Source organism: Fistularia commersonii, chromosome 35 (assembly GCF_037954325.1).
Source record: "Fistularia commersonii isolate RoL2024-O1a breed Wild chromosome 35, RoL_Fcom_v1.0, whole genome shotgun sequence".
In the NCBI taxonomy this organism is placed as follows: Eukaryota; Metazoa; Chordata; class Actinopteri; order Syngnathiformes; family Fistulariidae; genus Fistularia; species Fistularia commersonii.
The window spans coordinates 3,671,557-3,698,817 of record NC_141318.1 but is presented as its reverse complement, the minus strand read 5'-3'; the positions used below and the strand labels follow the sequence as shown (position 1 = coordinate 3,698,817).

Genomic DNA, 27,261 nt, shown 5'->3' with positions numbered 1-27,261 from the left:
ACAGCAACATTTAGATGAACTGTCTCTTTAACAGGTCTGATCGATGAGAAAGAATCATCTAACAGCATTGAATGCCAAGAGCTGGGGAGATAAAGGTTGTTACTTTACCATTTAAAACTTTCTGAGAACCATATTTTCTTCTCCCTTCAGCAAACCACCTCTTCCTTGCATTCCATTTTCTCAAAACAACTAACATCATGTCCTCCTTCAATCCATCCATTAATATCCTCTCCCAAACCCTCCATTGCTCTGCATTGTTGACAAGTGTACTTAAAATCCTCCACCTTCTCACTGTCATTCACACACGTGTATTCTGTCATTTTGCAGCAAGCCTTCACACTGGTGATGTGTCGTTCGCAAACGTAACGGCTCTATGAGCCGCCTCCTGAATGTTGGGGAGCCGGCTCCCTTTGAGATGCTTTTTTTTTCTCTTGAAGGCACACGTGATTGGTCAATATGCTAGTGTCGCCTCTGTGTCTGCACTTGGTGTTTCTAAATCCCAATCCTCAGTACAGACTGCTGATCTTTTTCTTTTTGTTTTACACATTTTAATTTATATTTTTGGCGTGTTTTTCAGGAGTTCTATGTTGTTTCAGTCTGAAGTGGTTAAAAGTTGGTGGGTAAATAGTTAAAAGTTCTTGTATTTTATAGTTTACTTATAGCACTTTATTTATAGCAGAGTTAATATTTCTAATTTATTTTTAATTTTTAATTATTTTATTTTGTTGTTTTGCATTTTTTCAGGGATTCTGTGTTTTTGTTTTATTTTAAATTTGTTGAGTGTATAAAAAGCTAAAATTGTTTTGAATTTTATGATTTATTTTTTGTAGATCTGTTCATATTTTAATCCATATTTCGTCTGTTTTTCAGGGATCCTGTGTTTCACTTTGAATTTGTTACGTATAAAAAAGCTCAAAGTTTATTCTTGTATTTCATAGGCTATTTGTTGTTGCACTGAAAGTAAATATTTTTAATTTACATTTTGTTGAGTTGTGTTTTTTTCAGGGATTCTGTATTGCTTGACTTTAAAGTTGCTTAGTATAAAAAAGTTTAAAGTTTAAATTAGTCAAAAGTTCACTGTTGGGGGAAAAAATAAAGGCTATTATAATATAGTAGTATAATACATTTTTTTTTATCAATTATTAATTCATTTTGCATAATGTTACATTATTATTGGTAATATGTCGATTAGAGCAACAAAAAAAATCTGAAGGGCTGTTTGGGAGCCGAAAGAGCCGGTTCTTCTTAGTGAGCCGAGTCGTAAGAGCTGGTTCTCTAAAAAGAGCCTGAATTCCCATCACTACTTCACACTTCTGCTTGTTCCCTGGTCCCACTACACATCACAATGTAATCTAGGATTTTGTTGTCAAAATGGAGACTAACATGTAAATGCTTCGGAAAAGTTTTGGCTACAGACTGCACAGCGTAACTTCAGCAATTGCAACATCTACATTCGATTGTAATCTAGCACTCTAGAATTCAACGACACCAACAAAGTCTGTCCTGAACTAACAAAGAAGCTCGATGCTAATGCTGCTAGCCTCTTACCGGCTGCCCGCCGACGTCTCACCTTTGAATGAAACAAAATTACGGTTACAAATTTCACTGCCTCACTCCGACGAATTTGATTTGTGTACTCTTTCATCGAACTGTAGTAATTTCATAAGGAAAAACGTTTAAATTTGTTTGTCTCACGTCGTCGGCGTCCCACTCCACTGCTACTGCTAGCTCGCACGGCTCCACTTCCGGTCCGGTCGTTGGCCACGCCCCCTAATTTATAACATCGGTCGGAAAACAAACAAAAACGAAATACGTCATTTCCTGTGCTGAATTATTTGGACAAATGTTTGTTTGTATGTTTAGATTCAAACGTGAAACAGAAAATGTAGATATTGAATTGAGCTTTTTAACAGTGACGCACCAAGTGTTCTGCTCAGGCACGTATTTTGAACAATAGAACAAAGGTATAACTGATTAACACTTTTTGCAAATATTGAACCGGTAGTCATGATGGCCCTAAATGAACGGGAAGAGTCGGGCTGCCTGCCTGTTGAAACGAATGAACCAAAAACAGCATTTTCTTCTGTCTGACCAAAAACAATACATTATTTAGTTTGGCACTTAAGCCCTGTTTGATGGTTTTAAATTAAAACAGACCTTCACAATATATAGAAAGACTGACCGGATTTCAAGGTGATCGTATGTATCTGTGTTGTAGATATGTATGTGTATGTATATACATGTAGGCAGGTAGGTGTGTATATTTATTACAGTGACGTGCAGTCAATAGAGGCAGGTGAGGCCGGGCCTCACCAGGCATCATGAAAGAAAAAAAAAGTAAAATGAAAAAATAATTTGAATGGTTCTATTTATTCAGTGATTTGTCCTATAAAGTTATTTTCAACCTAACTGCACCATTTTTAGTTGTTTTTTTTTTTCAAAATCGCTGAAAAAAAAAATCACATTTAGCGTTTAAATATGAAGAAGAGCTGTGCGGTGACGCGGCAGGCAGCGGAGCCCGCTATGGATTGCACAATAACTGCGGTCGCTGCCATGCGATGCGGCTGAGACCGTATTGCTGTCTCTGTGGATGTCAAGATTAAAATTTTCAAACACTTCAAGCACTAATACATGACCTAAATTTCCATACTTTAGCTGATGTGTATAATTTTTTCGTCAACAACTGTAACGTGTTTTTCGTGCAATCGTGAAGCGGCAGCAAAGGCACACTGAGGCACGCAGTGACTGTGCCTCATGGTAGGGGGCACTGATGATCCCAGGGATCCTTTTTACTGCACGGCTGAAGAATAATAGAATTTGCAATAGCAAGCTACTTTAAACAGTTAGCAAGTCAAGTGCAGCCATCCAGTCATTTTTTGCTCTTGCTTGGCTTTATTTCTAAAATGGAGGATTACATAGCTAAACTGAAGAGCGGTTCACACAAAAAGGCTGGCTGTGTGGATGTCCAGTAAGAAAGCGCCTTTTCTGCTTTTTTTCTGCTTTTTTTTTTTTTCTGCGGTCGACCACTCACATTCAAAGTCAAATCGCGCTAAAAACATTCGAGATGTCCAGGATGGATTTAGCTTTGAATGAACAGCAAAGACTCAACATCAGCATCCACAATGCTAAGCTACAGGAAAACCACTTAGTGTCACATGGACTTCATTTATAAGTAAAGGTAAGAGATAACGTTTTTTTAATGTGCTTTGTTCTATGCTACAGTTTGTATATGTAAAGAATGCTGATATTTTAAACGAAACACGTTAACTGTTGCCAATATAATGGTGAATAAGCTAGGGTTCATGTTTGTAAATCTGACTGATGATGTCAGTGCCTCACCAGCCATGAACATCACCGCACGTCACTGATTTATATGTATATGTGTATGTTGGCATGTATGAGTGTATACATGTATGTATGTAAATAGATATATAGATATGTATGTGGGTGTACATGAAGGTATGTGTATATATATATATATATATATATATAAATGTATGTATGTATAAGTACATTTTTGTGTGTGTGTGTATGTATGAATGTATGTATGTTATACATGCATGCATGTATATATGTTGAATGTGTGTATACATATTTATGTATACATGTATGTGGTATGTGTGTGTGTATATATATGTATGAATATATGTAGGTACGGATGTATACATTTGTGCATATTTATGAGTGTCAATTATTGTATTTATGTGTATATTTAGGTGGTCTTATGAATGTGTATGTATATTTGCATGTATATGTGTGTATGCAAATATGTACTGTATATATTTTTGCATGTATGTCTATGTCTGTGTGTATGTGCAAATACATGTTCATATTTTTCTGTATGTGCATATGTGTGTGTATTTTGTCTGTATTTATGTGTAGATGAATGTTTACATATGTATGGGTATTCAGAAATTAATATGTATAACATGTAAATGTGTATGTATGTATATATATTCTTATGAATATGTGTATGTATGTTTGTATTATGTCTTAATGGATGTGTGTATGGAGGCATGTATGTATGCACCTTACCTGGTGCACAAGAGGTGCCCCAAACTCCTGCACACTCTGTGGAGTGTGATCTGGAAGGGGGGAGAAGGTCGCTCAACAATGGAGATCAGCAGAAGGGGTGTGGGTTCCCAAGGAAGAGAAGTCAACCTCCATTGAGGAATATAGGACCATCTCACAGCTCAATGTCAAGGGGAAGACATTTTCCAGTATCCTTTGCCACCGGCTGTCAAACTACCTCCTAAAGAACCAATACATCGACCCCTCTGTGCCAAAGGCCAGGATCCGAGGAGTCCCAGGGTGCCTTGGACACGGGGCTTGGGAGGACATCATAGACAAATTGTATGAGGAACTTTAAATGATGTGGCTACGCCCTCCACAGATCAGTCCAGGTGATCTTTCAGCTCATGACTTGCTCCCACTTGGTCCAGGCCCCCTGCTTGCTCATGCCCATCGCTCTGGTGACACAAGCCTCTTCCACTTCTGCTTGAACCTCATCTTCAATGAGACTGCACCTCTCCTATTTGTACCAACTGTAACAAGGCTTAGGGTTGCTGCCCAGCCCTGCCCGACCTGTGATCACGGTACCCACTAAGGTACTGTGCCACAGCCTTGACTCGGCTCTTTCTACCTGTGCAAACCTCCACACCAGCTGAGGATACTTTCCCATCAGCAGAGTCTCTGTAGAGTAGGACTTCTCTGGCTAGGAGGACCTGGAACTCCTCTGTGTCACACATGTAAATACATGTCACACATGTATGTGTGATTATATATTCATGCGGATGTATATTTATATATAGATATATATACACGTGTACATGTACATACATACACAATTATATAATCAAACACATTATGTATGTGTATATACAAACACAAATATATATTTATACCTAACTAATATGCTATACACAGTAATTCATGTGTATGTATGTATGCATGCATATATTTAAAATGCTAACTCATGTATGTATGTACAAATACACACTTATCTTATCCGTCACAGAAAATTAGAAAATTGTGATAAAGTTCTTTATCTTCTGTAATGCAATTACAAAAACAAAAATGTCATACATACATTGGATTCATTACAAATCAACTGAAATATTGCAAGCCTTTTATTGTTTTAATATTGCTGATTATGGCTTACGTCTTAAGAAAATTAAAAAATCCTACCTCAAAATATTAGAATATCATGAAAAAGTAATTTTTGTTTTTTAATTGCATTACAGAAGATTAAGAACTTTATCACAATATTCTAATTTTCTGAGACAGTCCTGTACATACACACGTATGTATATACACACACACACATATATGTATATACATCAAAGGCAGGCAGAGGTATTTTAATAACTTCATTGAGGTGACACACACACACACACACACACACACACACACACACACACACACACACACACACACACACACACACACACACACACACACACACACACACACACACACACACACACACACACACACACACACACACACACACACACACACACGGCGTGCAAGACCTAAGCGATCACGCTTTCAAAAAAAAAAAAAAAAAAAAGAAAAGGTCAAGGTCAAAATAGGCATATTTACAGCAGACGACCCCCTCCCTCCCTTCGCTAGCAGCGATGTGCTGCGGGTCGCCGCCTGATGGCTTGTGGGAAAGGCCTACTGATTGTTGGCAGATACGAGCTCGAACCACTGGCAGAGCACAACGCTCAGCATCTCTGGCAGGGCGTTGACGTCCCACAGGATGATGTAGAAGGGGAACGGGATTCCCTCATGTAGGAGCGCATCCCCAGCAGCTTCCCCGAACCCCTGAACAGAGGAAACTTGATGTACAGGATGGAGTCCTGCAGACATCGGGGCCGGAAATGTTATTTTTCAGGGACATTAATCCCCCAAATAACATAAGATTGCGTTTCTACAATTTTCATTAAAGTAAAATACAGAGACACTGATTTGAGGTTAAAATGGATAAAGATCCTGAAAGTGGTCAGTAATATTTTGCTTTCAAAAAAAAAAAAAAAAAAATTATATATATATATATATATATATAGACATACGTGTGTATATACACATACATTGACACAAAAACAAACACATGCATATAAATATATACGCACATACATATGTATATTTATATACACACACATGCATATACGATATACATATAAACCCACACACATAATTTGAGATGTGTTGACATGATTCCTGATATGCTGCATATGTATGTGTATATACACACACACACAGGTATAAACTCACATATATAATCACTGTAGATAGACACATATGTATTTATATACAATCATACATCATATACATTCTTATGTATGCATATATATATACACACATACATACATACATGCACATATATACATGTATGTATCATACATATACACACATAACATACATACAAAAAACACACACACACACGCACGCACACACGCACGCACACACGCACGCACACACGCACACAACCAGAGTTTGCAGATCCCAGGTTCTGCTGCCGAGCTGCCAGGAACATGTAGGCGTAGGCCTCCAGGAACTGCAGAGAGGGATGGAAGAAGGACCCCCACCCAAAATTTTCCAAAGAACCAACACACAGAAACACACACACCTTTGCTTTCCTGGTCTTCTGGTGGAACTGGTACAGCCGGAGAATCTGGGCCCCGGACCTGCCGTCAAACTGCTGCTGGAAGGGATGATGCAGCTGCACCTGCTCGCTGAAGCTTGACAGGAGATGGGTGTTAGCATACGAGAGTGATCATTCAAGTGAGTGTTTGAGAAGGCAAACCTCAGTACCTGCACACCGACACCTGGCTGACCTCCAGCAGGGTGAGGGCGTTGATGATCACGGACAGGGATTCAAAAGCCAGCTGCAAAAAAGATAAATCATTCTCATATATATATATATATATATATATATGTTTGTATACACACACACACACACATATACATATTCATACATACAGACACGTGTTTCAGAAGCCCCATCTCCTTGGCCTGGTCACGCTCCGCTGTGTCGCTCTTCACGTTGTCATCACCCATCTGGCTGACAGCGTCGTGCTCCTTCCTCTTGGCCGCCTCCGGCTGCTCCTCCTCGTTGCTGGCGGCGTTCTCGTCCTGCAGGAGGCAACACCTCATTTTATGTGGCACACTGGGCTCTATACTCTGTCAAAATGTTTTAGCATGACTTTGGTAAGCGATGAAGCCGCTCAGCTTGATTGATTGTTGGACTGTTCCCACCTGACATAGGTATGTTGTATTAGTCAGTCCTTGGTTGAATATGAGTTGCAACATCAGACAACATTAGATAACTAATTATGCAGTGCTGGAATACAACACTGTTCCAACATCACACTTACTTCAGGTGTCCGCTTTCGCTGGAAACCATAAATCAATAAGATAAAAGTACGTAGAACAATTACCTCTGCCACATTTTGTAGTAGCAGTACATACTGTGCTTCCATCGACTCCCAAAAATGGCACCTGTTAAGAGACATCCTTGCAAAGCGGGAATTCAAACCCCTTCAGTCACACAGAAGTTTATGGGAAAAGAGCAGACGCCAAAGAATTCACCATTAGTGAATCAATGGTACGGAAGAGAGGGAAACAAGCAGGTGAACTGCGCCAAGTAAAGAAGACCAAACTATTTCCAAGGGAACACAGCAATGTATGCGATAGGTTTTATCATGCACTTTAGAATGCAGTGCACCTTATGCTGTGCAAAATGCGGTGCAACCACTCCCGCCTGGGGTCAAAACCTTGGTGACAATCTCTTTAGAGCGACCAACCTCCTGCTGAGCGTAGTTGAGTTTGTAGGCTCTCTTCACTGCCGGGTCAAAGATGGTCTGCTGCGTCCACACCTTGAAGTGCAGCAGGCCCAGAACACTCCGGACCTGGCCAAGCTGATGCCTTGGCCAATTCTTTTGTATTAAAATTGTCTATATATACTCCTGCTGTGGCTGGTTTGTTGAGTCCACTGGACGGCTTCGGCTGGTCTCCTGGATCGGAGAGTTCATCATCTGTAGCCAGAAATCATCTGTGGCCAGAAAGCATCCAGGTAGCGCTTAACTCCCTGCCAGCGCAACCATCCTCTGCAGCTCCCCCAGTTGGTTGTTGGCTTGTGTGATCACAAGCATCCTGGTAGGAGGGAAACATGAAGAACATCAGCAGAGCAAACCAGAAATTCACCAACCTTTCATTTGCTATGTTCACATCCAAACCATCTCAGCTACCATGTGCTGTCCCTCTGATGGACTCATTCCTGATCTTCTCCATCCTCGCAGAGACCGGTTCAGACTTCCGACAGCTGGGGCGTGAGCGCCCCCTAATGGCCAACAGCAGCGATCAAGTTTTGTTAAAATTGAAAAAGATTTTTTTTACAAAAAGGTTTCTTCAGAAGACGGTGAGTTGATGCACACATTTCAGATTTTGTTGGAAATCAAATCTATAATTGTGCTGCACCGAGGACGAGTCGTGATGACACCACGCAGACGGCAAGAGAACAAGTAATTTCTACACAGCTGAAAAATCAGCTGTGTAGAAATTACTTGTTCTTTCTACATGAAAGCATGTAGAGGTTGAATTTTTATCATGGGTACTCCTTTAACTGTGAGTGACCGAATCTATAACCAAATCTAGAAAAAGTCATTATATGATTTTAAGTAATTCATTTGCATTTTATTTACTTCATATTTTTTCCTGAAACCTCTGCTGGCAATGACTGAGATCAGAAGTTTCCCGTCGTTCTTGAGCAGGTTTGCACACACTGCAGCAGGGATTCTGCATACAGACCTTCTCCAGATCCTTCAGGTTTCAGCGCAGTCGCTGGGCAATATGGACTTTCAGCTCCTGATGTCCTTTTACAGCTCTGGTCTTGGCCTTTGTGGAGAGGTTAGAATTTGTTTGATTGTGTGTTTGTGTACAGGTGTGTTTTATACAGGTAACGAGTTCAAACTGGTGCCATGAAGCCAGGTAATGAGTGGAGAACAGGAGGGCTTCTTAAAGAAGAACTAATAGATCTATGAGCCACAATTCTCACTGGTTGGTAGGTGATCAAGTACTTATGTTATTGTCAGAATATTCCGTTATAATACCTTGTGTTTGCACGCATTTGTTGTATTTACTTATTTTTTGTAGTCCTTGTGTGACGTGGAGACGCTCACGTCAAGAGAGGGACTTGCAAAATCTCCTACGTCAAATTATAGAATCTCCAACCTCACATCATTATTTCGCTATCAATTGCAAAGACTGTAAAATGTAACTGTGAGACCCCATCATGTAAGGTGAAGGAATGCGCTACCCTGCTGTTCCAATGACACCCCCCGGGGATAATCGACTAGAGCCAGGGGTCGGAGGAAGTCATTATCAGGACTTCTTCCGAACCGCGACTTCGATCAAAGCACGGTTTTACACAACCCAGGTGCTCACAGTCCAAGAGAGCGTAAACCAGGGGTCGGAGGAAGTTTATCAAAACTTCCTCCGACCAACAGCTCTGATCGAAGCGCAGTTTACGATGCCCGCACCCCAGATGCCCGCACTCCTAGAGAGCGTAAAACCGGGGGGGGGTCGGGGAAGCCATTGTCAGGACTCCCTCCGACCCTTTTGGCCAAAAGGTATAAAATGAGCCTGATCCTTTGGATCGGGGCCAGAACTTCTTCATCTACACATTCGACTGGACGCGTCTCAGCGGGTGTCTAGAGGAGCCGAACGATCCTCGCGGGGTGACATTCATTCTGGCCCGGGATATCTCGTAAGTGTATTTTCCTGACTTTGAATAAACCATTCTTGCTTGATTAGTTCCTGGCCGTTGTGACGTTTTTCCCTGAATGATAATCTGAACACACCGGGACAACAAAGTCCGGTCCCGTGGCAGGAGCCACAAAAACGGACAAATTGGTGACCCCGACGTGATTTCAAATGTGATTTTCAACTGGTGTGGTCTTCCCGACGGGATATCTCCGGGAGAAAAGCAGGCTCGAAGGTGTTCGAAGACGGAAATTCGTTGATTCCACACAGTGCGCACGACTAAAGGTAAGCAGTTTCCTTTTCCAAAAACTGTGATTGAATATTATAAATTACTGGAATCAAAGAATGACCGAAATCTGATACAGAGTAGAGCCTGAAATTGGACAAATAAAAATTATATAAATTGGAAAATAAATCAGGAAAACAAGAGACGGAGAGGAACTAATCGATCAAAGTGGGGAGTCAGAGGGTTATTGTGTGGGATCCGAAGTAAAGTGAAGTTGAGGTTGAGAGAGAACCTCCGGAGGAGTCGAGGACTCCTGGAGAACAGTGATCAATCCATAACCAGTCGAGGTTAGGAAAACCTCTGAGACACTGTGAAAGAAGACAGTGGGAGCCGAAAACTCCACCTAACGGAATATCAGACATAGTGAGACGATGGTCTGTGCCGACGTTAGTGTTCAAAAGATCGCCCCCGAGGAAAGGGAGGAGATGATGTGATGTAGGATTGGTCGAGGTTAGGAGAACCTCTGAGACACTGTGAAAGAAGACAGTGGGAGCCGGAAACTCCACCTAGTGGATCAGCGGAACTGATCGCGCCGTGTGGATCGCTAGTGTTCAAAATACCGTTCCCATTATTTATTTTTTTTGTTTTGTTTTGGTAACCAAAAAGAATTAAATAATATAGAAAATTTATGGTGGCTGAGTCTGAGACCAGTCGAGATTAAGGAAATCTCTGAGACACTGGCAATAAAGCGCAGTGGGGGTTTTACGACCCCACCTAACAGGGCAATCGGGAGTTATCACTCCGTGCTGACTGTTAGTGTTCAAAAAGCCAAAGAAAGACAAAAAACAATGGAATATTAGGAAGACAAAAAACAATAGAACATCAGGAAGACAAAAAACAATAGAACATCAGAAAAAAAAAAAAAAAAGGGGGGGGGGGATAAGGATAAGGGTTATAATATACGTATATTGAATTCTGTGTGTGAATGCTGTGCCGGATCGCTGAAGCAGCAGTGTCAGTGGAAACCTAACGGTGCAAACGTAAACTGGCAGCCTGTTGAAGTAGGCGTGAAAGTGCAGATTGCTGTGTGAATGACAAAGAAAACTGATCGTAAGATGGTGCTGGCGGAGGAGGGTAAAGGTGGTTCCCCCACCTTCGCCGATAGATGGAATATGATTGTAGAAACGCTCACGTCCGGGGTGTACACCACCACCCCCCAGATGATGACCGTAAAACTTAAACAATTTGAAAAACAAGAGAAAAAGCGAACTTATTGGCCAAAACCAGATTACACCGGACCTTTAACAAGAATGTTTAAGACACAGTTATTAAGCGGAAAAATGGAAATATCTTATTGTAAAGCCAGGTGGGAGGAAGAATGTAGCGTGCCTAAATGGAGGCGCAACACTGGGAAGTGGGCCAAGAAAGGTGATATTGTCTCAGAACGAGTAAGTATGTTATCACATATTGCAAACCTTGTGGCAAAAATGGAGGGACAAACAGAGGACTGCACTATAGCCGCAGCTGTCACCACCACCCCGACCGCATGTTCAGGAAAGGCAAAACATCAAACTCAGATGAGACGGCAACTCCACCCCAGCCTGCCTCCTCCTTACTCCACCCCCAGCGACTCCCCCGCAGCTCCCTCAACTAGTCTCCTCCCCATGTTTGAAATTACCGGGACAGTAAAGGGGAGGGGACAACTCCTCCCAACAGACGATGAAGACACTGATAATGAGGGGCCGGACGTGAAGAACAGAGCAAGAGAGATAGTCATGCCGTCTGCCCCTCCTTCAGAACCAAGTAGCACTACCCAAAAGGAGCAAGACGAAGTGAATGCAGGTACCAGTTTTGATAATGATGTCGACAAAAGTATGAGACAGTGTGAAGCCGCGATGGAATATTGGTTGGATGAACGTAGTAAACTGAAAATCCTATTGGCTAATGCTGAGAAAACATACGAACGAGTAGAAACAGCTCTAAGTCGCTGCAAGCACCCACTTGAGCAAGTAAAACTAGAACAAGACAAGGGTGCAGCGCTTACATGCATAAATAAACTTAGATCAGAAGAAAGGGAGGCCTGGGGAAATCACCAGAAGTACCGAGAGAGTTTAATAACACTTATAAATGAAACGGGGCACCAGTTGAATAGTACTACAGTAACGCAGTCACAGGGGAATCAGAAGGCAAAAAGTAAGTCAAGACGGTTAGGCGAAGGGAAGGATAAAAAACAGAATGTTGTAATCACGGGGCAAATGATAACAAGGTCAAAGACTACAGCCGCGAGAGCGGCGACGAGTCACGGAAAGAGTGTGCCCTATAGTGAGATAGAGAGCGGTACAGAGTCAGAGTGCACGGAGGATGAGGGGTCGGGCGGAACGTGCCCATCTGGGAATAATAGCCCAGGACCCGGAAAAGTAAGTGTAATGCCCCTCGTGATGGATAAGATTGGCCAAGAACGTCATAAGCCCTATGCAATGGCAGATGTGGCCGCCATAGTAGCCAGACTGCCCCCTATTGGCCAAGGAGGGGGAGCCTGGATCACTAAATTGATGGATGTTACAACGGGAACTAGCCTGGCCCTGGGAGATATACGCAGCATATAGGCTGCTTGTGGAATTACAGCATCCACAATATTTGATATAGAAACAAAAGCTGGCACAAGCGCTTTGGGACATGAAACACCTCTCAGACAGGTGCATGGCACCCTCTATACTGCCATTCGAGAGTCATTCCCTCAGAATTGGACTCATGCTGCTGCTATTAAATATTCCCCGAAAGAAGGCGAGTCAGGCGTGGTCTTCTTAATGCGAGCCGCAGGAGAGTGGGAATCCGTAGTTGGCGTTTGCCCACAAGGCCCACCGAGTGATGTTGCGGTAGCATGGTTCCGGTCAGCGGTGCTGAATGGTTTGCCAGATAATATATCGAATACCCTAAGGGATGACCCCCTGTTGATGGGATGCGAGTGGACGGAGTTCTCTCTGAAGGTGGCTCATGCTGTTGACAGACATGCAGACAAACAGAGAAAACTCAAAACTAATCAGGAAACAACACAAAATATGTTGATGCAACTCCAATTGAAGGAAGCACAAAATAAAGCCTCAGAAGCTAAGAAGAGCACTCCGCCCCCGGCTTCCCCACCACATGTCACCCGAGATGACCCCCCAATCAATTTGTACCAGCAAGATGCGCCCAGTCGTTCCGCATATAACAGACCTCCCCTCCCTTGGAGAGGGAAGGGACTCGTAATGCAACAGGGCCCCCAAAGGAGAGGGCCGAATATCATGGGTCCATGCTATGGATGTGGAGTGATGGGACATCTCTGGCGATTCTGCCCGAACTTGCAACAACGATCACTACCGCCCCAGCAGTGGAGCGGCCAACCCCCGCCTCGGATGTGGCAGTCTAATCGGCAGAACCCACATCCTCAAGAGTATGCGGGGCCCGCGGTGCACGAAGCCCCGATGACTGACCTGGCATCGCAGCGACACCCATCAAATGACCAATAGGGGTGCCCCACCCCCACGGCAGAACCACGGCTCAAACTCATGGTGAACAACAAGACAGTGCAGGCGTTGGTGGACACAGGAGCAACTGTTTCAACTTTACCTACTGCACTGGCTCCAGAACCATCGTCTGCCTTCATGACCGTGGTGGGGGTCTCAGGGACTAAATCAAGACTGCCCCTCTCGCGCCCGGCTATGGTATCTTGTGCTACACAAACTCTACGTCACTCTTTTCTTATAACTGACGCATGTCCTCAGCCACTTTGTGGCAGGGACCTTCTGCAGAAATTGAGTGCGTCTATCTTCTGTACACCAGACGGTGTCAGAGTCATGTTTCCAGATGGGACTACAGTGGCATCGACAGTCCCGACTGAAGATGTGCTGCTCATGGTGACGGACAGCTCCCAGACGCAGGAAGAAGTAACACCGGCACACATCTACTGGATGCTGCTAACTCCAGAGACAGCTGGACAATCAGGACTACTCACTACCTTTTATCGCTGGAAGTCATGGATTATGAACAAGGGCACATATGGCCCAACGCCGGACCCCCCGCATGTCACAATGTACTACACCAGGGAAGATGACGAGACCTATGCGGAGCGATGGGCTGCAGCTGCTGACCAAATTCCGTCCGTGTTGCATATGGGAGACATCATCGTGGGAGAGCCGGGAGTAGCGGCAATTGTTAAACTGACATCTAAACAAATGGAATGGTATCGCATGTCTGACACAGCTGTGCCACACTGCTCGCTCTTACAAAACATCAAAGGTGAGGCCAAAAATTTAGGACCAATGACAAAACAAGCGTCATTGCTAACCGACTGGGTACCCACCCAGTTGCCAAGCGTTGTCTACTCTCCATCGACAAAATATTATCGAATCATGTCTGACACCACTAATAACTCCACACCACAAGACATGGATCTAGAAAGATACCATGGCAGGGAGAAAACTGATCACCCCGCGGCAGAAGCCATGCTATCACAGATCCCTGACCATATATGGTCTAAGGGCAATTTTGATGTAGGGTTGATTAACACCCCCCCTGTCAAGCTTGCATTTAAACCAGAAATAATTTATAGGCCACAGTATCCACTTAAACCGGACGCAGCAGAAGGAATCCGTGACACCACAGCCGGTTTAATAGAAGCTGGTGCGTTGGTTCCCTCAAATTCGGCATCGAACACCCCATTGCTGCCAGTTAGAAAACCCGATGGAACCTGGCGAATGGTACACGACTTAAGAGAAGTCGATGCCCAGTGTATGACGGCTTGAGAAGCCGTTCCCAATCCACTGGTTATTCTTGGCACAATAACGCCAGCCCAGACATGGTTCACGGTTCTCGATTTATCCAATGCCTTTTTCCGTGTCCCACTGCATGAGAACAGCCGATACCAACTCGCTTTTACGCATTACAAAAATAAGTATACATACACCCGTCTCCCTCAGGGCTTGGCCAATTCTCCAAGTATATTCAATCGCTGCCTACGTGGTTCATTGAATGACGTACAACTAAACACTGTCAATCAGTGGTATTCCTCGGACGACTACTTTCCCCAGCAGGCCTATCCCTTACGACAACCCAAATGACCTCAATCCTGCAATATGCTAGGCCAGAAAAACATTTGAAACAGGTAGAATCACATTTTGGTATCAGACACAAGTATGGCTCAGTGTACCACCCCCAAAGTTAGAGACTTGAGGAAAAAGCCAACGGAGTTCTAAAAATGAAATTGGCAAAATAATAGCAGATTCTAAAGCCAAATTGACATGGCTGGAAGCATTACCCATTGCACTAAACACACCCCAGAATGATCGATGCGGGTACACGCTGCATCAACTTCATACCGGAAGAAGGTATGAACATCCTGCGGGTGGGGTCCCAACGATGTCAGGACCACTTCCGGTGTTATTGGATGCATACTGGGCCACACTAACAGGTTCTGTAGCGTTTCTGTCTTCTCGTAGGCCTGGACCAGACAAAGAAAAACCGGACCAAGACGACGAGGCTCTCGACTGGGTGTATGTGAAGAGGTTCAAGAGCAGCTGGTGGACGCCAAGGTGGTACGGCCCCCTCAGAGTGCAACAACGGACATCGCACAACCTACAGGTAGAGGGCCATAAGACGTGGTTCCACCTCAACCACTGCGCCAAGGCAGTTCCCCCTCCTCGGAACATCGCGTTACCAGCAGAAGACTGGACCTCCAAGCAAAAGCAAAGACGAAGAATAAAGAGTCGAAAGGGGCGGTCGGAGACACACCTCCGGCTGTCTGAAGAAAAACACTTTTAGAAAAAGTCGGTGAGGCACGTGTGCACCTCTGAACTCACCGCAACACGATCCTGACGCACAACACGAAGAAGGCACCTGACAGAGGACCAAACATACAGAAAGATCGCAAAGCTAAAACAATCACGCGATTAAGAACACTAGAATGATGAAGTCTACACCCTGGCATACTGTGCTAGATCATTCTCAGAAGTTGTGGTGTGACAAAGTCACACCAAGAGAGGGATTGTCAGAATATTCCGTTATAATACCTTGTGTTTGCACGCATTTGTTGTATTTACTTATTTTTTGTAGTCCTTGTGTGACGTGGAGACGCTCACGTCAAGAGAGGGACTTGCAAAATCTCCTACGTCAAATTATAGAATCTCCAACCTCACATCATTATTTCGCTATCAATTGCAAAGACTGTAAAATGTAACTGTGAGACCCCATCATGTAAGGTGAAGGAATGCGCTACCCTGCTGTTCCAATGACACCCCCCGGGGATAATCGACTAGAGCCAGGGGTCGGAGGAAGTCATTATCAGGACTTCTTCCGAACCGCGACTTCGATCAAAGCACGGTTTTACACAACCCAGGTGCTCACAGTCCAAGAGAGCGTAAACCAGGGGTCGGAGGAAGTTTATCAAAACTTCCTCCGACCAACAGCTCTGATCGAAGCGCAGTTTACGATGCCCGCACCCCAGATGCCCGCACTCCTAGAGAGCGTAAAACCGGGGGGGGGTCGGGGAAGCCATTGTCAGGACTCCCTCCGACCCTTTTGGCCAAAAGGTATAAAATGAGCCTGATCCTTTGGATCGGGGCCAGAACTTCTTTATCTACACATTCGACTGGACGCGTCTCAGCGGGTGTCTAGAGGAGCCGAACGATCCTCGCGGGGTGACATTCATTCTGGCCCGGGATATCTCGTAAGTGTATTTTCCTGACTTTGAATAAACCATTCTTGCTTGATTAGTTCCTGGCCGTTGTGACGTTTTTCCCTGAATGATAATCTGAACACACCGGGACAACAAAGTCCGGTCCCGTGGCAGGAGCCACAAAAACGGACATTATACAGTAAAATGCAAATGAATTACTTAAAAATCATACACTGTGTTTAACTGGATTTTCGTTTTAGATTATCACTCACAGTTGTAGAGTACCTATGATAAAAATGACAGACCTCTACATGCTTTGCAACAGGGAAAAGCTAATAATTCAACTGTGTATCAATTACTTAATTGTACGATGAAACTATACAATTACAACTAATAGATTGAAACAAATGTTTCTTCACATAGTTTTGTCTGTAACCATTCTGTTTAAAACGTATATTTGTTTAATTGCTAGGGTTCGTGCCCTCCGATGTCTCTCCAAGACCAGGTGAGCTTTAAGTTTTGTATCCGTGAGAACAGTTTAGCACGGCGGAGTTTCACATCCAGCAAGCAACGAATATTAAATCCGTTATAGTAATATACATTGTTCGAAGGGCGGAGAAGTTCGAGGAAAGAGTAGTGGAAGTGGAGAAGTGAAAATTATTGTCGCCTTTTAACTCAAAACGACGCTTAAAAACAGACCAGTGCCGGCTATCAGGCTAGCTAGCAGCAGTTGCTACCTGGAAAACGCAGCTCGGTAAGTCGGTGAATCGCATTTGTTTTTCCTCCTCCCGGCCAAAACTCACCTGTTTCAGAGAAAGCGCCGCCGGAAGTAACCCTGAGGCGGCCATCTCTCCGCCACTCTCGGCTGCCGAGAGGAGACACGGCTGGGTCCAATTGAGAATCGGCGCCAGCTGCAGCAGCGGCCAGCTGCCGCTAATTACCACCTCCACTGAGAGCTGCGGTACGCTCTGCCCGGGGAATTCGAGAGGAGGAAGGAGCGACAGGAGGTCCCAGGGCCGGGACCTCCTGTGGGACCCTTCCTGGGACCCTTCCTGTTAGATGTTTCGGAGAGAAGGTCAGAGAAGCCAGACTGAGATGGTTCGGTCATGTACAGAGGAGGGACAGTGAATAGATTGGTAGACGGATGCTGGAATTGCTGCTGCCAGGCAGGAGACTTAGAGGAAGACCAAAGAGAAGATTTAGTGAGAGAGGATATGAAGTTAGTTGGTGTGAGAGAGGAGGATACAGAGAACAGGGTTAGATGGAGATGGTTGATTCACTGTGGCGACCCCTGAAGGGAAAAGCTGAGAGGAAAAGAAGAATCACTTTAACGTTCAATTTTCTTATTTGTCGCTGGCCCTTCCTCACTACACAGCATTGTTCATTAAGAGGACAACGCTCCCTTTCAGATGTTCCCTCCATGAAGGAGGTCACCGTCGGACCCATTATTTGTGAGTACAAGTTGTAGGTCTCCATTTGTCGAGTTTATCTTTGCAATGAATATTGTAAGGTTAATTCTCATTTTCTCTTTATCTTCAGGGGAAAACCCACTCAACTGAGCCTCTCAAATACTGTGGAAACTGGAGCCATGCTGCCATTCTTAGTCCTTTAAATAATCAATTCTTAAAAAAATGCTGAGTTATGATATCTTCACACTTTGTATGATTGGTTAATGCTCTTGATCATGAAATTCTTCTATAGCTAGACAACAAATGCATGATGGGGGTTTTAATAATTCAAGTACTTTTGTTTTCTGTTTAACTTTAATTAGAATGACTTAAATAGACATGAACTGACTTTTGAAAATCAAGAGGGAAAAGTGTGTTTCTGTAGACTGTGTTAGTTGATTTAATCAAATCAAGGAGGCATTCCGATTGGAGATATTTTCCAAATGATTAAAACAAACCAGGGAAACAGTAACCCATCTGGTCAACTACAGGTTGACATTTCTGTCGCATCTTGGTGGGGATTTCCTTCCCAAATAAGACTTTTGTATGAGTTTCTTCGTCATCTTCAACGTGTTCCCATTTACTTTTAAGAAATGCAATGCTACACCCCCATCTTGTGTTCAGGGGGTACAACTACAGTTATTCAATTTAAAATCCTATTTTTCCATCTTTGCATGCAAGTCTGATTTTTCTTAAAATGTTTTATTTCGATGAATTGTGACAAGGGGGGATCTCACATCATTTATGTTATGTTGTTTCACCATTCAGAATTACATTTGTTCAAATGAGTTTTCCATCACAAATCCAGATGATTTTGTTGCAGGATTTCCTCCTATTTCATGTTTGGGTAACAGTATCGACTTCCTCCTGCATCACATCAGCAATAATAATTTTCCAGTATCATAAAATAAACATTCACCTGAAAACAAAAACTTAATGTGAAAAATGTGTCATACCTCGCAAGATGAAAAATCAAGCCACAAGGATTACATCGAACTTTGAACTAGACTGAAATGTCTTGGTAGTGATTTTGTGGAAAGTTGTCCACGTCTTACCTGTCTTATTCAATCCTCATCTCCATGTAATCTCTATTTTAAAAAAACTCTTAGGACTGCTGCTTCAGACTAAAATAATCTATCAGATAATCTTCAGATGTAAAATAATGAAGTTTGCTCAGCTCCAGCACCATGGGCACTAAGTATGGTTGGTGGTGTGCTTTGGTGTTATTATATTTTTACATTTTGCTTTTTCCCAGTCAAAGTAGCATCGTAATCTGAGGCACAAGTGATGAAATAACCAATTAATCCACAAAGAAAGCTTTACTATATATCTGGGATGGGAGAGTGAAGCCAATCCCAGCTGAGGCGGGCTTTTAAATTGGTCAGCTGTCAATAACGGGGCCATCTATAGACATCCAACCATTCAGAAGTCTTCAATTAACCTACTGATTTTTGTTTTGGACTGTAGGTGGACGACAGGGAACCTAGAGATAACCTGGGCAGGAGAACTTAATGGCCCCTTTGGAAATCTAACAAGTGTTTTGTGTGCAGAAATTCAAAAACCCTCTGGGGCAGAGTACTTCTTTGCCAAGATGGATTTGGATTTACTACAACAATTACCCCCTCCAGTGACAGCAGTGTGTTTCTTCCTGATACATTATTGAAATTGAACTCAAAAAGAATTTCCTGGTAGACTGGTTGCTCACCTTGCAGCCTTTTCAAGGTCACTCTCTCAAAACTTAACCTAAAGATCTGTGCAAGCAGGGAGGGGGCGTGGCTTTGTTTGCGAGTTTGATTGACAGCTCTGATACCCATTGGTCGGGCTTGATTGCGAACAGGAGGCGGGGCTAGGGGCAGGCCAAAGTTTCCCCTGACTGGGGTTATGGTGTTTTTTTTCCCCGAGCAGTTGGGGTCAATTTCCGCTCGCCCGTCGACGCGTACGTGAACTCTCCCTCAACTTTTTTTTTTTTTCCTCCCCTGAAATCCGACCTTACGGCCGCCGTCATGTCCAATAACAACGCCAGCAACAATTTAATCATCGCTCAGAGGGCCGTGAAGCAGCTCCGGTTAGAGGCCAGTATCCGCAGGATCAAGGTACGAGCCCCTCGACGCAGAAACACAAACACGGAAGACGAAGCTAGCAACCCCCCCTCCTCCCCGCGCCGAATGGTTGAGTCCAACTGTTGCTCATAGACTTTGTAGTCTCTCCGGTTATGATAAACGAGTTAAAAACTACCCATAACTCATCGGCTAAAAGCTAACTATCGCAGGGCGATAGAAGTTTCATTTTCTTCCGCGTTTGACGGCTGTCAGTTTTAACTGTTCCGGTCGGGGGACTGGAGGTGGTGGGGAGATCGCTATCGCTTCCTGTGACTCCGGAGCTAAAGACGTCACTAGCCTCAAAGTTGCTAGTGATGTCAAGAAGCTAACTTGTATCAAACTTAGCTAGTTATGTCAAGAAGTTAACTCCTAGAGTGTGTGTAAACAATAGCATGGGTTGACTTAATGTACTAACAGGATACCCTCGTCTTTCTCAAACACACACACACTCACGGTGCCATCCGTCTGGGTCCGCAGGTGTCCCAGGCCGCTGCTGAGCTGAGGAACTTCTGTCTGCAGAACGCCTCCAAGGACCCCCTCCTGGTCGGGGTCCCCTCCAGTGATAATCCCTTCAGGCCCCCCAAATCCTGCTCCTTGTTCTGAGGTAGGCTTTCCTCCCCTCCCCCGCCGTGCTTACTGTTAATTACACGGGGGATGTAGTTAATTACAGACTCCATCTGCTTAGCTTTGAGTACCCTGCATCCATGCACATTCATCTCTCCATGCCTACTCTTAATTCCTCTTTAGCCTTTATACATTCTTTTGGCTGTAAGTAGTATGTGTCGGATAAGAAATTGTTTTTAGAGTAATTGATTTTTTTTAAAGAAGCCCACAAGTTAAATGCATCAAGAGTGAATTTTTTTTTAAGAAATTATTTTAAATGAACGCATCAGGTCACGCTCACTGAGCTATTCAGGTTTTATTTTCTTACCTGGTAACCTCTTAAAATATTGTACTCGAGTTTAAACTGAATTCAGACAGTGGAACTTTTTGATTTAACCTTTTATTTGTGCACTGATGTTTAGGATGGAGTATTGTGGACTTGCGACAGCCCCTTCTCATTGATAGGAAATAAAATTGATGTAATTACAGGCGTATATGACAGTTTGATTGCTTTTTTAATTTATACCATTTCTCAGCCTCAGTTAACACACATTTGATACAGCCTGTCAAACAGAAGTATTTTTGGCCATTGTTTATCTTCAGTTTATAATTGGCTTCCTCTTGCTGAAACAGCACAATGTAGGCTTTTCCTCGCACGTTTGTTCCAGCTCATGGCCACCTTTCAGATTCTGTATTTAACGTGTCCCTTAACGCTTCTCTCTTGCAGCACGGCAAGACGGGTGGAGGGCTTCTGAACTTGCGTGCCCGAAGGCTGTCCTCATTTCTACTTGTTGTCGCTGTAGATCCGCCAGCAGCTCCTTTCAGGATGACGGGACACGGGGCCAATGGGCTCCAAAGAGGGGAACTGGTTCACTTTATTGCCAAAAAAAACAATAATATTACAACTTCTGTCTGTTACCCTCAAGCTCTGCATCTAAGACACGGTCAGAAGCTGGTCATTACACTAACCTGAGTGATGATTTAATCCCCAGTGCGCCTGGCACTAGGTCAGGTTCACTCACTTTCCTGCACCAACATCATCCACCTCAGTGGAAATCACCACTCGCTGTCCTAGGTATCACCGCAGGCGAGGCGTCGATTCGAACCAGGTGCTGTTTGACGATATCTACATCCTGCGCCCGTACACTACAGCCATAAGACGAGGATCTAAAGCCTTAACCGTCTGTCCTACTAACAAGTGTCCTCATCTGCTCACCTACCGCCGCGCCAGCAGCGTTCTGTGGCAAGGTAGCACTGTCACAGGTGTGATCAGGAGCTTTCGTTGTGGTTCGTTCCTCCGCGGCGAGCAGCCCGTCGCGGCGCATGGGCCAGAATTAGCTTGACTGGTCACACTCTTGTGTTACCATGCTATGCCTGCTCAAAGTGGCTGCTGGGAAAGGGGTTCTTTCTGAAACACATTAACATGTATTAGCTTACATGGTAAATTAAAAAAAAAAAAAAAACAATAATGCCTTACAGTGTTTGGAAATTGAAGTGTGACTTCCGTGTTAGTCTGCGCACACACAGGTGTTTGGAAACTAACCACGTGAGATGCGTCACATGTTCAGGCTCGGGCCTGTTACGACCGCTGGTGATGCTAAGCTAAGAGTAAGAGTTGGAGACCTTTTTTTTGTTTTGAAAACTCCGCCCTCAGGTTTTTTTAATCCCCAAATTGCATTCACGGATCTTTTTACACAGTCGCAACACAAAGTCAGAAAACCGTCTCCGGCCCGTAGCTCTTGACTCCCGAAGGTCCCACCCCGGGAACACGATGCCTTGATAGCAGTGCAACATCAGTCTCACATTTCCTGTGTAACTGTTCTCCACAACTGAATCATGTTCCAGTCAAGATAAAAATTGTACTACTGTTTGCCTGTATCTTTCTTAACTTTGCTACTTTTAGACATTAGAAATTAAATTTCTTTGTGTAACTCAGAACAACTTGAGCATGTGTGGTTTCTCGACTGCCTCAGACTTTTTCATCCAAATCCCATCAGCTCATCAGCGTGCAGAGGGGACCGGGGTGATGACGTGTTGGCCCTGGGCATTCAACAAGAGAAGGAAGTGAGATAGTAATTTTAAAATTTCAGCAGTGATAGATCAATTTTTCGAGGCTTGCCGCATTGCAGAGGGAGTTGTTAGCCGTTTATTCCTTTAACACGGTGTTCCTTTTCTATCTGGGGAGAACGGTACTTCTCCAAATCCCCCGACATGCATGCACGTTATGTACGTGGCTCTTCTTGCATTTCCTCAAGTCACCTTTTTTTTCAGCTTTTTGTGCATTTGGATTAGTTCTTGCCTACTCAGATCAGTGAACAACTCTAGAACAGGTAAAACTAGTTTTTCGTGTAAGCGTAGGATGTTTCTGCTGCGTGTTTCGCACAGAATACTTCTTAGTAATTTTCAAAACTGGAATTAGTTAAAACATATCTGAGGTCTTCTAGGTCACCGGAGCGACTGACCAACCTGGCCTTTAACAAGCACTGAAAAGTTGATGTAAAAAGTGAAGTAGTTTATGATCATTTGGGGAAAAGAACTTTATACATTAGATTGATTTATATTAAAGTCGAATAAAGTGTTTATTTCATATTTCATCTGTGTTTATTCAAAATGTTTTGTCTTTTTCAGTATATTTCGGTTTTGAAATACCAAGTTTATGATACATCTGACTGCATAGTCCTCTGAAATTTATTACATTTGTTTATTTTGGGGAGAAAATACATTTTATTTTCAAGAGCTAATCAGAATGTCACAGAGTTGTTGATATTTTCTTGCATTAGGTCCACAAGATGTTAACCCATTACAAGGTGGGCAGCGATTTAAAAGTATGAAATCCCTCTGCCCCGACTTGCTCATTATCACTGTGATTGACATATGGGCCAGCACCTGGTGCTCAAGGAAGCCGCACCTGTCCGAGGCGTGCACTCCTCAGGTAAGGCGAGTGTAGACTCGGCACTGCCGCACTTGTGCCCTGTCATTTTTAGTTTCACAAGGGTGATTTATTGCTGCAAAATATTTCACCAAGGTTCCCCTTTGTGTCTTAACAATGCAGACAACTGCCAGATGGCCTCCAGGTTGGCTCAGATGAGAGCTTGGAGGTCCCAGGAGTCTTCAGGTGATCTCACACCTGGATGTGTGTGCATGTGATCTTCACTCACGCCTGTCCTTTACTTTTAATTGAACTTCCTCCTGTTCCTCTCCACTGTAGACCCTTACCCTCATGAGGGCTCCAGCCCCGACCGGTGGTGTGGTGTCTCACAGGGCGCCTCCCGCAGGACTTACAAGGAGGTGCACGGAGGCTCCGTCAGGGTGAGTAGGCCGGGCACGAGTTGGCAAAAAGAGATATATTGACCATGTGACGGGGGCCGACATTGTAGGAGCATCTAAGGGAGATGGACCAGCACGTGGCGAGGCTGCAGGACATGCTGCGGTTTGAAAAAAACAAAGTACGATATTCCACACATGGTTGAATGTCTCACCTGCCTGAGCACCTTCTCAATACTCTTTTCTTTTTAACCACCTATTAAAATTATCCAGTGCACACGGTTGCAGCTGCGTTGTAACCAGCAGGAAGCGGAGCTGAGGCGCAAAGAACAACATTTCAACAAAGCGAAGGAGAGGCTGACTCAGCTGACCGACCGGTCGAAAGATAGAGGACCATGTGAGGCTCACGGAATAATCCCCGCTTGGTGGCGAGGTTATATTTCCATTTATAAATGTTTTTCCAGTCATCGAGGTGCTGAACAATCCGTTCAGAGGTCGGGGCCGAAGAGAGCATCCGAGCAGGCTGTCCCGTTCTGCTGCAAAGTAAGGTTCCCCTCCCCGACGGGGCCATCCGTACGCTTCTCTGACCGTCACACCCTTTCTCACTTGCAGGTGCGAGGACGCCACGCTGCGCCTGATGTTAGAGCGCCGGGAGGCGGAGCTGCGGGAGGCCATGAAGCTGCGGCACAGCCTCACCACGCTACTCCATGCCCTCAGGGTCGACATGGAGCAGGTGACGAGACAAAGGGGGGCCGTCAGATGGTTTTAAATTTGACGTCCTGCAGCCACATTCTCACACGTGGGGAATTTGGGGAAATCCTAGAGATCTGATTAGCTAGCGCTTAGTCCAAGACCGAGTGTTTCAGTGCAACCTCTCTTTTCCAGACCCTGTCAAGCGCCGAAGATGCTCCGAAGGAGGCCCAAGACCAAGAAAAAGGGTTGACGGAAGCTGAGGAGGCACTTGGTGACCATGTAACCGGAGGCGTGGTACAGAGCTGGAAAAAGGTTCAAAGGAGGCTGGATGACGTTGTCTCAGAGGGTAAAAAAAAAATAAAGCTGAATTGTACGACACCGCTGCATGTTTTCTCTGGCGGGTAGATTTAATGCTGTTTGTTTTTGAGGGTGTCATCGGCATTTATTGATTCCCCGCAGGCCAAACCAACGTCGGCACCGATCACGACAAGCTTCTGGCCCAGCTGGAGTCGGAGCTGAGGGAGACCCAGGAAATTGTCAGGCTCCAGCAGCAAATGCTCCAGGTAGGACCTCAAATCTCTCGCTCATGTGACGCGGCCGGTTCCAAACAATGGTCTCTGCCCGCCGTACGTCTCAAGGACAGCCTGGCGTCGCCTCTTCCCCCTGAGCTGGCCGACTCCTACTTCCTTGAGGAGTGGGACCGGCTCCGGTTGCGCTGGGTGGACCTCGAGCAGCAGAGGCGGGCTTTTGAAAAAGAGCGTCAGTCCTTCACAGATGCCGCCATACGACTGAGCCACGAGGTAAAGTGAGGTTTTTAAAAGGGGGTCTCTTGCACGACTGTCTGCGAATTGTTTTTTTCTGTGATTCCAGCGGCGTGACTTTGAGCAACAGAGGGCTTTCCACCTGAAGCATTATCTGTGTGACTCACCAGGGATGAAAAGCAACAGCGAGGAGAGCTCCGGCCTCAGTGCGTCTGCAACTCAACCTGGCTGAAGAGCGGCAGAAGAACAATTTATCATTTTTTTTTTTCCCTCCTCCAGATTTCTCAGGTGTTGAGCCCATATCTCCATCCTCCACAAGGTCAGGAACAGCAGGGATTCAAACCCCCAGCACCCCTGAGCTCTACGCCGCCCTCAATCTGTCATACTGTGGCAGGTCAGTGAAGATGTGAAATAAGGGAAAATCACCAAAAAGGAGATTTTGCAACTCTACTCGTGTGACTGACGGCAATACGTGGCTGTTTCCCTGTCATTGCAGAAGTGATAAGCAGCCAGAAAGCTGGGATTTCAGATCGGATGCCGCAGCGCAGCCTCCCGCCTTGGACTGGTCTTTGTAAACCAATTTAGTCTGTCATTGAAATATAATTCTTAATAAATAATGCAACGGTTTTATTTCCATGTCTTTTTTTTCACTTTGACAAGTAACAAGTATTGATGTTTTTTTAAAGTAGCACTACAAATTTCTAACTGCTTGATTAGGCGCACTGTGCTGCTTCTATGCAAATAAGAGGTTTGCTTCAACACACTTGGGACGGCTCGGTTCCTTCAGTCCGTATTCATGCACGCTTTAGGCCGCCACAAACCCACTTTGGTGCCGAGCTCGCTTCTCCACTATGATTTATGTGGCCGACTGGATTCAGCATGTGTCCACAGTGTAAATACAACCAGCAACGAAATAAGTCAGTAGTGGATGTCTCCAGTTGTGCCCCTGTGATTGACAGGTGACCTGTCCAGGGAAAACCCTGCCCCTTGCCCAATTGTGAGCTGGGATTGGCTCGTTTGCTTAGGAAATGAAAAATTGGGACTAGAGATCTTCACACCAGTCACCTTTAAAGGTACGTGTTTTCGTTTGACCAGCCAGAGTTTGTTGATTACATCCAGCACTCTGCGCTGTCGAGCTCCTCCGTCACCCTCCGCGCGTCATGGAGCCCTACGGAAGTTTCCAGCCTTGGAGGGACTATTTCGGACTGGCGGACGTCGTGCGCCGGATGCGATGGGACGCCGCTCCGGGTACTCCCCCGCCGGGCTTCGCCGCCCGTCAGCCGGAAATCGAAGAGATCTGCTGGGCTTTCGCCTCCCTGAGCATCGGTGCCCTCGACGCTGACCCCAGCCCGGGCCCCTGGCAAGAGAACACCCGGCGCCCGCGTCCGGATCATCCCGCCCTCCGGCCTCCACATGGAGCCTGCGAGGCGCGCCGCCCGGGCGCCGCCGGCTCTCCAGCAGACGCTCACCGGAGGCCGGAGCGCAAACCGCGACCCCGGCCGAAGAAACGCAGCAGGTCGTCCGAACAGGTGATCTGCAGCTTCTGCCAGCACAACGGTGAGTCCCCCGGGGTCTACGGCTCACACCGGCTGAAGAGCCGGGGCGGGGAGGTCCTGTGCCCGTACCTGCGGAAGTACGTGTGCCCGATCTGCGGGGCCACCGGCGCCAAAGCCCACACCAAGCGCTTCTGTCCCAGGGTGGACTCCATGTACCGCTCCATCTACCCCTGAGGCCCGGGCGGCAGGTG

General features: G+C 45.1%; 4 protein-coding genes across 4 annotated transcripts; 3 read left to right on the top strand and 1 right to left on the bottom strand.

The window, feature by feature from the left end:
- Positions 1-5,236: 5,236 nt before the first annotated feature.
- LOC147213878 (uncharacterized) lies at positions 5,237-17,476 on the bottom strand. The gene is made up of 6 exons (XM_086142773.1): positions 17,450-17,476; positions 7,812-8,160; positions 6,988-7,140; positions 6,820-6,893; positions 6,635-6,746; positions 5,237-5,864 (listed from the first exon to the last, which is right to left on the bottom strand). The coding sequence occupies exons 3-6, from the start codon at positions 7,063-7,065 to the stop codon at positions 5,730-5,732; spliced, it is 399 nt and encodes a 132-aa protein (XP_085998899.1). The 5' UTR covers positions 7,066-7,140; positions 7,812-8,160; positions 17,450-17,476; the 3' UTR covers positions 5,237-5,729.
- Positions 17,477-19,982: 2,506 nt separating this feature from the next.
- On the top strand, positions 19,983-22,734 carry LOC147213877 (guanine nucleotide-binding protein G(I)/G(S)/G(O) subunit gamma-10). Its single transcript, XM_086142332.1, has 3 exons — positions 19,983-20,187; positions 20,671-20,797; positions 21,524-22,734. The coding sequence occupies exons 1-2, from the start codon at positions 20,098-20,100 to the stop codon at positions 20,794-20,796; spliced, it is 216 nt and encodes a 71-aa protein (XP_085998458.1). The 5' UTR covers positions 19,983-20,097; the 3' UTR covers position 20,797; positions 21,524-22,734.
- A 43-nt stretch (positions 22,735-22,777) lies between these two features.
- Positions 22,778-26,105, top strand: LOC147213876 (afadin- and alpha-actinin-binding protein B). Its single transcript, XM_086142191.1, has 14 exons — positions 22,778-22,860; positions 23,577-23,728; positions 23,849-23,911; positions 24,005-24,105; positions 24,174-24,242; positions 24,334-24,457; positions 24,525-24,603; positions 24,673-24,793; positions 24,946-25,099; positions 25,213-25,316; positions 25,392-25,553; positions 25,624-25,720; positions 25,794-25,908; positions 26,011-26,105. The coding sequence occupies exons 2-14, from the start codon at positions 23,671-23,673 to the stop codon at positions 26,087-26,089; spliced, it is 1,326 nt and encodes a 441-aa protein (XP_085998317.1). The 5' UTR covers positions 22,778-22,860; positions 23,577-23,670; the 3' UTR covers positions 26,090-26,105.
- A 566-nt stretch (positions 26,106-26,671) lies between these two features.
- On the top strand, positions 26,672-27,244 carry nanos3 (nanos homolog 3). Its single transcript, XM_086142189.1, has one exon. It carries the CDS (start codon positions 26,675-26,677, stop codon positions 27,242-27,244), a length of 570 nt encoding a protein of 189 aa, XP_085998315.1. The 5' UTR covers positions 26,672-26,674.
- The last annotated feature ends 17 nt before the right edge of the window (positions 27,245-27,261 follow it).

Bases quoted from the DNA above. Each gene is read 5' to 3' on its own strand.
- LOC147213877 (XM_086142332.1), top strand. From the start codon at position 20,098: ATGTCCAATAACAACGCCAGCAACAATTTAATCATCGCTCAGAGGGCC. The intron at 20,188-20,670 runs GTACGAGCCCCT...CTGGGTCCGCAG, and splicing joins CCAGTATCCGCAGGATCAAG to GTGTCCCAGGCCGCTGCTGA.
- LOC147213876 (XM_086142191.1), top strand. From the start codon at position 23,671: ATGGGCCAGCACCTGGTGCTCAAGGAAGCCGCACCTGTCCGAGGCGTG. The intron at 23,729-23,848 runs GTAAGGCGAGTG...TTAACAATGCAG, and splicing joins CCGAGGCGTGCACTCCTCAG to ACAACTGCCAGATGGCCTCC. The intron at 25,721-25,793 runs GTGCGTCTGCAA...TCCCTCCTCCAG, and splicing joins CGAGGAGAGCTCCGGCCTCA to ATTTCTCAGGTGTTGAGCCC.
- nanos3 (XM_086142189.1), top strand. From the start codon at position 26,675: ATGGAGCCCTACGGAAGTTTCCAGCCTTGGAGGGACTATTTCGGACTG.
- LOC147213878 (XM_086142773.1), bottom strand. From the start codon at position 7,065: ATGGGTGATGACAACGTGAAGAGCGACACAGCGGAGCGTGACCAGGCC. The intron at 6,894-6,987 runs GTATGTATGAAT...TCTTTTTTGCAG, and splicing joins GGCTTCTGAAACACGTGTCT to CTGGCTTTTGAATCCCTGTC. The intron at 6,747-6,819 runs GTACTGAGGTTT...TCTCCTGTCAAG, and splicing joins AGCCAGGTGTCGGTGTGCAG to CTTCAGCGAGCAGGTGCAGC.